The 11,491-nt window shown below is 46.8% G+C and overlaps 1 protein-coding gene across 12 annotated transcripts in view; it reads left to right on the forward strand.

Moving 5' to 3' along the window:
• The window catches only part of LOC102003561 (BPI fold-containing family A member 2-like), a 142,954-nt gene extending 133,419 nt beyond the window's left edge, over positions 1 to 9,535 (forward strand). For 10 of the 12 annotated variants that reach the window (XM_013514267.1, XM_013514264.1, XM_005384852.2 and 7 more), the window contains 6 exons: positions 294 to 401; positions 1,537 to 1,689; positions 3,445 to 3,526; positions 4,171 to 4,234; positions 4,767 to 4,847; positions 5,439 to 5,613. In XM_013514267.1, coding sequence (XP_013369721.1) covers positions 294 to 401; positions 1,537 to 1,689; positions 3,445 to 3,526; positions 4,171 to 4,234; positions 4,767 to 4,807 — 448 coding nt within the window. In that variant the 3' untranslated portion in view covers positions 4,808 to 4,847; positions 5,439 to 5,613. Of the gene's footprint in view, positions 1 to 293; positions 402 to 1,536; positions 1,690 to 3,444; positions 3,565 to 4,170; positions 4,235 to 4,766; positions 4,848 to 5,438; positions 5,614 to 9,460 lie in introns of those variants that run through there. The other 2 variants (XM_013514274.1, XM_013514275.1) reach the window with 2 other exon arrangements.
• Positions 9,536 to 11,491: the final 1,956 nt, after the last annotated feature.

Genomic DNA, 11,491 nt, shown 5'->3' on the forward strand with positions numbered 1-11,491 from the left:
ATTCATTCCACTTAGCCCCAGATAGTGGCTTGACCCATGGAGTTTTGGAGTCAGATCTGGGTTGAAATTGGGCTCTGGCACTTGCTGTTCCCCTTGAAAATTACCACATCTGTCAGAGCCTCAATCTGCTGTGCCCTAAAATGCAATCCTCTGAGGAGGATTGGAGGCCTGGAGGGTGACTTACAAGGGCAAGACTGGTGGGGCCCAAATATGCAGTATGACTCTGGTATACAGAAGGGCTTCACAGATGTCTGCCTGGGCAATAACAAGGTACCATGGTGGGTTTTGAGCAGGGTGAGAATCAGCAAGACTGTCATCAAGAACATCCAGGCTGAACAGGCAACAGATGGCAGAAGTATCACCCTGAGGTTTCTGGTCACGGCTAACGTCACTGCAGCCCTGTGAGTATGTGTAGTCAGACCTGGGAGAGATGGTGCAGAATGGCTGGTGAACCTCAGTCTGCTAATCCTCACCTTCCTGGGAGACTATGTGGCTTTCAACCTCCAATTCCCAACTTGTAAACAAGGGAAACTTTCCAGGTCTAGAATCTCAATCTTTAAAAATTCTGGTTGTCTTTGGTGATAGCCTAGACTCTTCTAAAGAATGCTGTATACAATGTTTTTGAAATTATGACATTTACCTAATGGTAAATTTATCTTATTGTAAAATTAAGATGACATGAATATTTATAATTCTTTGGCAAAATTTCTTCCAGTGTTCTTTTGTCTTTCAAGATTCTTTCTAAATACCTGTAATCATTAGATTCACATAATAATGTGCATAATATAATAAAGAGCACACACACAAAATAGGACATTAAGGTTTTAAATTTAGAAGAGACAGGCAGGAAAGTGGCAGGAGAAAGCATGTGTAAAAGAAGTTCTTTAGGCTATGGCTGTAGCTCAATGGTACAGTGCTTGCCTAGCGTGTGTGGACACCTGATTCTATCCCAGAACCACACAAACAAGAAAATGAATTTCTAGAAATTAAATGCATTAGTATGAAGTCTTGGGTAAACTACTTAACCTTTCTGTACTCATGTCACCAAATTTCAAAAGTAAAGCATGATTCTCTCATAGCATTTTTTTTTTTTTTTTTTTTTGGTTTTTCTCTGGTACCAGGAACCGAACTCACGACCTTGCGCTTGCCAGGCAGGCGCTTTTGCCGCTGAGCTAAATCCCCAGCCCCTCTCATAGCATTGTTGTAATGATTAAATGGACTAAACCAGGCGAAATGCTTTCTGAATGCACTTCAAATGCCTAGAAATAATTCGTCCTCAAACTGTTAACTGTTATTTTAATTATCAGTGTAATATTGAATATAGTTTTCCTATAAATTGAACCCAAGTGGCTCAGAGAAGAAACCCTAATATGAACATGTAAATGCCACAAAGAATGTGGACCATGTTGTCATTCCCCAGGCAATGCTGACATTACCTATGGACATCTTACAAAATGTCCACAGAGGTACAGAAACAGGAGTGGGTTGTGTATGAAGTTCCTGCTTTCTGGTCACTGTGAATCCTATTTCCTATAGGCCCCTCATTTGCAGGAGGGTCAACTTAGAGGTCTCCTTGGACCTCCTGACTGGAATCAGACTTATACCAGTACCTCAGACCAATCTCTTCACTGTGACTGTGGGAGAATTCACTGTTGACCCAGACACCATCACGATCTCCTTACTGGACAGGTAAGGCCCATCATCTCTGTAGAGCTGGGCTCTCAGAGGATAATAATGATCCTACTCATAGGCTTCTGAAACATGGAGCAGAAAAATACAAACATCTATCATAGAGCCTGGGACACAGTAAGCTCACCATAGTTCTAGTATCCATGCTGAACCCATTAACTGGGTGTCTCCATCACTGAGGCAAGATGTCACCTTTTTAGCCAGACTTATGAATTTGCCTGTTTTGCCTTTCAGCTCTGTCAGTGTTTGGTGACTCTCTTCTAAACATTGTGGTTTGGTGTATATATGCTGAGGATTATTATGTCTTCCAGGAGAATTGACCACTCTATCATTATGTAATGTTCCTCAGCAATAATTAATATTAAATTTTTATTTACTCTCCTCCCTGTAGTTCAGAGGAGTGGGCAGATCAATGCTTATCATGGGCTCTGATTTCAGATTTCCTCAAATCATTATGCACCCATTGGAAAATTCTTGAGATGAATTTGTCCTTTATCCTCTCCTGGTGCCAGTTAATCTGTAAAACATACATTTTAGTAATGTCTTTTAGAAAGGAGGTTGGGCACAGACAAAAAGTTAAATAGAGAAAAGATAACCATGGTCAGTAACTGGGAAAAGAAACTAATCTGGAAGCTGAGGACTGATGCTGGTTGTCTCTGACCAGGAACAAAGCTAGGTCCATGGTTCTCACCCCTAGTGACTATGACCAGAGGTCACTCCACACCCCCCTTACAAATAAGTCTGATCCCAGGTTGCCTGAAGATCCCTAAAATCAAGAAATACTCCATGGTTGGATGTTAGTGTGGAAATCTGGATGCAAATCCAGAGCCTTGCACCCTGCTAGATACTACCTTGTCAAGCAGCCCCGGGGAACTGACCTTGCTATTCTTGGTCTGTATCCACCTCTGTCAAATGACACACAGCTGCTGCTTCAAATCCTCTCCAGGCTCTCCTTTGTACTTTGAAACAGTCCCATGTAGACTGTCCTTAATCTGAACCCACCCTCACTTTTCTTTCCTACCATAGGACTTTTACACAGACCATCCTGGCTACTTATTATACCTATCTTCTCACTCTACTTCAGTGCACCTCCTCCTTCTTAGTGAGGTTCTGCTGTTAGGATCTTGGTGAGGTTCCTGCTATTCTCACTCACAAGACTCCACTCTGAAGCCCTGACTGGTGAGGATAGATGAAATCCTATCCTTGTGGAGCTTGTTCTGAGGGACAGGCAGGCAGAAGAATGATCTGTCCATCCACTGAGGACTCTCAAGAACAGAGCCCAGTCCTGTGCAGTCCATGACACTGAACAGGGCTCTATGACGGCCAAATTCTACCTGAGACAAGCTGTCAGAGCCATCCATGGGAGGTGATAGTTATGCTGAGGGCAGGGGTGGGCAGAGGCAGTGTTGGTAGATTTGTCTGAGTGGCCAGGTTCAAAGCTGCTTGTCCTTTGCTCATCTTGTTGTTCTGAGGGCCCAGCTTGAGGCCTGGCATCTGGTTGGTGCTCTGAAAATGTGGCTTGAATGTGGGTGACTTAATGATTGATTGAATGAATGAATGAAGTCTCAGGGTTGTAAGAGGACTCCTGGGCACTGGTTGAGCCACTGGCCAAGTGTGGGATGCTAAGTAATAGTCCATCTGGATGCAACTCTGAAGTGAGAAAGGTCAGTCAGGCCTATGTTACCTACATCCAAATGCTGCCCGTGGCTGGCCTGACCACTTGTCAGGCCTTCATTCTTTCTCTATTTCTTCCAGAGCTAATGACATGATCAACAGGTCCATGGACTCAGTGATTGATGTTCTGAAGAAGATAGTTTCTGCCTTGTTACAGAATCAAGTGAGTCCCCCATGCCCTGGGGCACAGAGCAAGGCCTGGTAGGTGACTGGGTGGCATTTTCAGCCCTGTCCATATTCTCTGGACTTTTCCTTCTGAAGTACCAATTTCTCTTTGAGAGATCAAGGGGAGCCCTCTTGTCCATAACTCAGACTGGAGAGTGAGGAGGGGTTGACAGTAGTGGCCATCACTAGGTCCCACACTGAAGCCCTTTGCTGTGTCCATTCACTGCCACTATGCATGATCTAAAACACACTGCTCTGAGCTGCAGTGCAAGGGGCCAGAGGGGAGGCAAAAGCAAGACTGAGCTTCACCTCTTTTCCTAGCAGCAGACTGAGCCCTTATCTCAGCCATGGCACCTTTAAAAGCCAGATTTCCCAAGTTCAAGGGTTCCAAGACTCTGGAGATATGAACACTCCAGATTCTTGATGTTGTAGAATTCTGATGTTGTAAGGTTTAGGTGATAGGCCATGGGGCTCTCAGATTTCAGACTGCTAGGATTCCATCATGCTAGAATCCTAAGGTGAAATGGTTTCAAGTCCCTAGAACCAAGTCTCTCCGTGGGTAGCACAGAGTGTGTCCCCAGCTAAGATCCATCTGTCCTTAGCTTCCCACCCCACTTTATTTCTCTTTTCTCTGGCTCTCAGCTATTCCCATGGATCCAAAGCTCATTGGATGGTCTGCAGGTGAACTCTCTTGAGGGGATCTATGGTAAGTCACAGGACAGGAAAAAGCGTGCTTTCCAAGGGCAGCCTGCAGCTCTGGCCTTGCCCTATCAAGCAATTCGGCCTAAGGGACCCACAGTAGTAGAAGGAACAACCTTCATGAGAAAGGTAGGGTCTGTGGCTTCTCTTCTTGTACCTGGAAACTCTCTGTAGCTTTCAGGTCACCAGGTATTGTGGGACTGCCTGACCACTGGACCAAATGAAATGGGGCAGTGCAGATGCCAAGGCCCTGGAGGTGGCTTTTCTATGAAAAGTCATGAATCCAGACCCTTGGGTCATCACTCTTTGCCCTGAGCATACAGTCTCGCTGGATCCACTAAACAGCCCCATGGAGTGGGCACTGTCCTTGTACTCATTTTACAGGTGAACAAAGTGAGGCTCAGAGAGGTGCTGCAACATGTCTGAGAAGCCACAGTTGTCAGACTGACTCACTGGAGGGTGGTGGCTATTGGGCTTCAATCTTTCTTCAATTTTCCAGTGGTAGAGACTGAAGCCTGCTCTTGGTTCTGTCCCTTTAGCCAGACTTCACCATGCAGCTAACCTGCATGTCTCCATCTGAAGAGGATGAGCGAGGAGAACCACTGCAATGTCTCCTGTCGGTAAGGGGCTGGCTCTGTGCTCAGTGCAGGGGCCCTGTGGAGAGGGAAGAGGGAGCTGGACTTCACCTCTTTTTCCAGCAGCAGCAGACTGAGCTTGTGCTTTGACCCCAGCTGAGCCCTGGTTCTGGTTCTACTGTACTCTGAACTCCAAGCCTTGGTCACAGACTGAGTCTGAGCTCTGATTTCAGCCCCATACTGAGAGCACAGATCTGAGTGATAGACTAAGTTTAATGCTGGTTATTAACTGAGCCTCAATTTCGGTTAAACATTGACCATAATCTTAGGCTGACCCATGGTCCTGATTAGGTACTGCAGCCTAAGCCTGGATCAAATTATAGCTCTACTCAATCTTTCCCATTGCCCACTTTTTCCCAGAAGGGGAGGATAAAGATGATGGGTCAGTGCCAGCTCCTAGAGAAAGACGCCAAGACCTAGGTGCCACTCCCCTCCCCAAGGCCTTAGATCACACACAGTGGGAAAGAGCCAGGACTATGGGTCCAGGCCAGGATGGGGCCAATCATATGTGCAGTGACTAGCATCTGCTATGGCTGCCTTGGTTGCAAATATCCTTCTCCTGATACCTCATTCCAGGTGTGTGTCCAGGGCCTTGCCTCGCTCCCTAATCGCATCTCCATCTGGGAAGGTAGGGGCATCACCAACCAGAGTGACTGCCTGAGCTGGCCAGAAGCACTTCTCATACTCCTCATCTCCTCATGTGGGACAGTGGTGTCTGTACCTTTCCTCCTTCTGGCAATAAAAACCCATTTACGCATCCTCTGTGTGGCTTGCTGCTGTTCCATCATTCAGGATAGTTGGTGACAGTCGGGGCATGGGATGGCAGAGACCTGGATCTGGAGATGAAAGAAACAATGAGAAATATCCAGACCTACCTCCTCGCTTTTCAAATGGGAATAGAGAGGAAAAAGGAAATGGGACACTGTCTCGTGCCAGTGACAGAATTCTGGGTCAATTTAGTCTCACATCCAACAGTTTAGTGAGCACCTGCTCTATCGAGATAGCAGTGAGAACATGACAGTGATATCCTTGGGGCGACCCACAATAGTGCTTTCCTCCAATCCTCCCCAAGGACCCTGAGGACCTGTGGAGAATCAGGGGCCGCTTAGTCTGACAGAATGCAGGGCCATAAGGCACAGTGACATGTGGATAGAATCCCTATCTCTTTTTGACCCTCCCTTAACTCCCTGGAGCTGGGGACTGTTCTCGACAATGCTGAGGCACCCATAGTATCCACTCCCAGAGCTCTCTATATCTCTTGTTGCCAGGCCTGAGCACCTGGACACCTGCCTGCCAGGCTGAAGGGAGGCCCTAACTTGCTAGTGAGCTCAGGGACCAAGGGGACACTCCCTGCCCTATAGACACCAGATCGGATTCTACCCAAGGCCCTCCATCCACAGCCCAGAACTCAGCTCATTTCAGGTTGTGCTTGGTGGTTCACAGACTGCGCCACTCTGCTGAATGCATTAACCCCTCCATAGACTGCTGTCTTGGGACTACCCAGGAGTCTACTCCATCCTCACCACTCCTTTTCCAGGTGGGCAAATTGAAAGTACAGAGGTGAAATGACTCCTCCAGGAAATGCAGAGGACAAATGTCCGAACAACATTTTAACTTGGGCTTATAAGAATGCTGTGTATATAACCCTGGCTCAGGTGTGATGTCACAGCCCTCATTAGCTACTGCTGCCATTACACAGGGGGACCCAGGTCACTGCCCTGCTGTCTTTGCTCAGGCCAGATGAGGTCTTTCCCTGCTGTTCTCCCTTGTGCACTGCAGAGAGGAGACATCACCTCTTCACACAGCCCAGATAGTTTCTGTGGATTGATGCTTGGGCTACATGCCAACAGGAGGTAGCTTCAGAAACCCAGCATCTGACCCGCGGAGGGGCGGGCATCTGACCCGAGAACTTGAGCACATGTGTCACCCAGCCATCTCCTTCTCTACACAACTCTGAGAGGGGGCTGCTCTCAGTCCTGTGAGGCTTGGGTTCCTGGAGTCCAAGGCCATGCTGAAGTTGCCACAGGGGCAGACTCTTCTAGGGATTCCTCTCAGGCAGGGCACATCCCTTTATACAAAAGGCATTTAGTCCATCTCCAAGAGTTGCCAAAATCCTAACAGTTTCAGCATTGCTGAAAAGTCCCAGTTGAAAGTCTCCTCTGAGATTTAAGGCAAACTCTTAGCTGACAGCCCCTGTACAAAATGAAAAAACACTTCCAAAACACAATGGCACAAGATAGACCTTTCCATTCCAAAAGATACAAAGAGTGGAACAAGAAGGAATGGAAACAAAACAAGATCAAAATCCATCAAGGCAAATATTAAGTTCTATACTTCCATGTCCAGCATCTGAGGCAATCTGTGGTAAGATGTGAACTCCAAGTGGTTTAAGTGTCTCTACCCTTATGACACTGCTGGTGGTTGCAGCTCCCAGGGCTTCTCTCTTGAGCCAGTTCTGCTCCTTTCTTGCAGTTTTCCTCAGCCATATTCCTGGCTTCTCCAACCTTCTGAGGTCTCCACTTCACCTTTGGCTTCACACTCACAGCCTCACTGCCCTCACAGGTGCACAATACCCAGCCTCCAAGGCCCTCTGAAATCTAGGTGGAAGCCTTCCTGACCCTACAACTCTTCCATTCTGTATGCACCTAAAACCAGCACCACGTGGATGATACCAAGGTCTGTTGCCAGTTGGAGCAGTATCCAGGCTTCTCTCTCTCTCTTGACTGTAGTGATCTAGTGCCTATGAACAAAATCCTGAGGAATAACTTCCCCAGGCTGATGTTATTCTGGAACATGGTGTTATGAGTCTCTCTTCTCAAAGAAAATTCTTTCACTTTTGCAATTTTGAGGTTGCAAAGGGTAGAATCCTGTTGTTTCGTGTTATGTCCTCAGGCCATCATTTCTATTCTCCTGTTCTGAAATACTTGGCTTTTTCTTGCTAGTCTTTACAGGAACCAATTTCTCCTCTGTTCCATCTTTGCAGGCTGTAACTATACTGGGGTTTCCTTTCTGGCAAAACTCAAAATGTTTAAATCATTCCGTTGAGCTATTTGCTCTTGATTCTCAACCTAGATCTGGCTTAAAGTCACCCCAACAGTAGCTATGCCACAGCCTCAATATTATATGGCCCTGAAATTTCTTCAGCCAGATTAATTAGTCTACTGACATTAATCTCAGTCTCAGGCATTCTCTGGATACAGACAAAATGCAGACAAACTTTTCGCTAAGGCATAACACACATGTTCTGCAGTTCTTCTTCCCAACAGAAATATCTAGTGCCTGGTCTTTACTGGCAGCATTTTTATCAGCATTCTAATCTTCTGAGCTCTTACCAGAATTTCTCATAAAGTACAGTTTAAAGCATTGCAGGACTGCTTTTTCATCCAGCATCTCTGAACAATTCCAAACTCTTCATACAAGCCATTCTCAATGTTTAGGTATAGTCACAGCAATGACCCTACTTCTCTGGTACCAAATTCTGTCTTAGTTAATTTTCTGGTTGCTGAGGCAAAATATCCAATACCCAAAGTAAGGGGAGAAACAGTTTATTTCAACTCACAGTTTGTAGAGGTTTCAGTCCATAATTAGCTGGCTTCACAGTAGGGTGGCATGGCAGAGGGGCACTACAGAGGAGAGGACAGGCAGCAGCAATAACAAGTGCCAATAGCAGCTTTTTCTGTTTCTTCATATTCTATCTAGTCTACCCACCCTTAAGGCAGGTAACACTCACACTAAGAACTACGTCAAACTGATCAGTGGACTAATTTAATAATCACATACCCTTAATCACACACTCCAGAGCCAGCCATATCTGAAAAGCCCCACCTACTATGCATGAGGCTTTGGGGAGACATAAGCCATAGTGCATCCTTTCACAATAAATACACTGGAGAAAATAGGTATAGAAGAACTTTATCTCAGTCAGATAATACTCTGCTGCTGCAATTCCTCTCCTGGCTGTTCTATTTTAAATCCCAAGGTACCTTCTGCTTTATTTGACTATCCTCACCTTGCTTCCTACACACTGGCTCATTCCTTCCACAGGACCTTATCCAGGCTGCACTAGTGTCCTAGAACACCTTCCTTCTCCCTCTGAGTATACCTCTGCATCCTTCAGAACTATTTCCAGGATCCTCTATTATCTCCCATAAGGGTCTACTCTTGCTATTCTGAGTACTTGCCACAGGTTGTCATCATACATTTTATTGTGCATTTACTTGGTTCATTCTTTTATTGAATATAATATATTGAGCTTCTGTTATGTGCTAGGCAAGCACTGCTCTAAGCTCTGCAGTGTTGATTGGTGAAGACAGGTGTGGTCCACTCCATAAGGAGCTTATCCTGAAAGACAGGCAGGCAGAGGAGCAATCAGTCCATCCACTGAAGGTCAAGGTCAAGGTTAAGGACAGACCTGAGTCCTGTGCAGTGCATGTCTGTGAACTGAGCTCTGTGATAGTCAAATCCTCCCAGAGACAGGCCATCAGGGTGCTGCCCCAGAGGGTGACAGTTCTGCCATGACTGGACCTGGGAGGAGGAATCTCTCATCACGAGGGACTATGTTCAAGGCTTTTGTCCTTTTCTCATCTCACTATACCCAGGACCCAGCTGGAGCCTTGCATGCAGTTTGTGCTCTGGAACAGGACTGAATTATTGAATGAGATGCTGGAACTGCTGGTGCAATAGAAATGGGGCAATGAAGGTGTCAAGGCCCTGGAAGTGGCTCTTCTATGAAAGGCCATGAACCCAGATGGTTGGGCTCTGAATATACTCTGTGCTCTGAATAAACTATCTCCTTGGATCCTCCCAACAGCCCTGTGGAGTAGGTCTTTTCCTTTTATCCATTTTATAGATGAACAGAGTTTCACAGAGGTGACATGTGAGGTCTCACAGCTGCCAGATTGACTGCTGGAGGAGGGTACCTCTTGGGGTGTGCTTCAAGAGGTAGAGACTGAAGCCTACTGTTGACTCTGTTCCTTCAGTTAAATGTCAATAGGCAGTTAGCCTGCCTGCCCCATCTGAGGAGGATGTACAACGAGGGTCTCTATGTTATCACCTGTTGGTGAGGAGCTGGATCTGAGCCCAATGCAAGGGGCCTGTGGGGAGGGAAAAGTGGGCTGGGCTTTAGCTTTTTATCCAGCAGCAGACTGAGCCCTCATCTCAGTCATAGACTGAGCCAGGGCCTTGGCTCCAGGCTGAACCAGAATTCTGGTTACATTCTGATTACTTAGCCTGGATCACACACTGATAGTGCACTCTGCTTTTGACCTCAGACTGAACTCAGATCCAAGTTCTAGACTGAGTTTAATGTCAGGCATTGCCTGAACTCCAACTACAGTCAGGCACTGAACCCTCACTGTGACCTTACACTCATCCATGGTCCACATCAGATTCTTCATCCTAACCCTGGCTCCAGTCATGGCTCTACTCAGTCTTTTAACATCTGTTATTGTTCCCAGATGGGAGGGAATGAGGATGGGCCAGTGGCAGGGGCCAGAGACTCCAAAACTTAGATGCTACTTCCTCCTCCAGGCCTTAGAACAAGCAGGGTAAGGAGGGAAAGAGTAGGGACAATGGGTTCACATAAAGGTGAGTCCCATCACATGTCCAGTGACCTGCAGCTCCCATATTGCTGTAGCTGCAAATGTCCTCCCTCTAATGTCTCATTCCAGGTGTATTCCAAGTGTCTTCACCTCTTCCCTTCATCCATCTCCCTCTGGGAAGATGGGGCCACCATCCAGTCAGAGTGACACCCTGAGTCCAGCTAGAATCACCTCCCAGGCATCCCACTTCCTTGAGTGGCACAATGGCCTCACACTTCCCCCACCCCTAGCAATAAAAGTCTTCATCTGCAGTCAGACACCTCCACGTGGTTCACTGCTATCCTGCCTTTGGGCTGGGATGCTGGGGGTCAGGGTGACAGGTCGATGGCAGAGACTGGATTCTGAGCTGAAACAGATCCTTAGGAATATCCAGATCTACCTTCATTTTTCTCACATGAGGACACTGAAATGGGAAGAACACAAGAATATGAACACACAGCCAGTGTGGCAGTGGCAGAACCCAAGATACACGTGGCCCTTCCTCCACCTGGAGTTTGATGAACAGCCACCCTGTCCAGACAGCAGTGGAAGCTCAACAGTCACATCCTTGGATCAAACTGACCCAGAGGTTTCCTCCTTTCTCCCCAGGGGCCTTGGTCTGAGAGGAGTTAGGAGCATAGGATAGAGTGACTCAGGGTCAGATGCCTGTGTTCCATCCCTATCTGCCTCTCCTTGCCTTGGGAAGGGCTGTGGTCCTGAAATTTCGGCTCTGTCCTCCAGGCACTCTGCTGTCCCTTGGAGACCAGCTCCTCTCTCCACCTAAGGTCCCTCTGATATAGGAATGACATCAAGAGCTCTAGAAGGGAAATATTATAACCCCCAACCTGCTGGATGTCCAATACACTGAGTTTATGTTCTCTAACATTGAAGAATGAATTTTAGGAACAATGGTAAGGAATGGTTAGGAACAATGGTAAGGAATTTTAGGAACAATGGTAAGAGTAGGAATATTTATTGAGAAGGAGAAGTACAGCTCCTGAGAGGCAGGAGGGGTCCTGAAAGTGGGTTGCCAAAGGCCCCACTTTTCAG

Source organism: Chinchilla lanigera, unplaced genomic scaffold, assembly GCF_000276665.1.
Source record: "Chinchilla lanigera isolate Chin_1 unplaced genomic scaffold, ChiLan1.0 scaffold00021, whole genome shotgun sequence".
Lineage (NCBI taxonomy): Eukaryota > Metazoa > Chordata > Mammalia > Rodentia > Chinchillidae > Chinchilla > Chinchilla lanigera.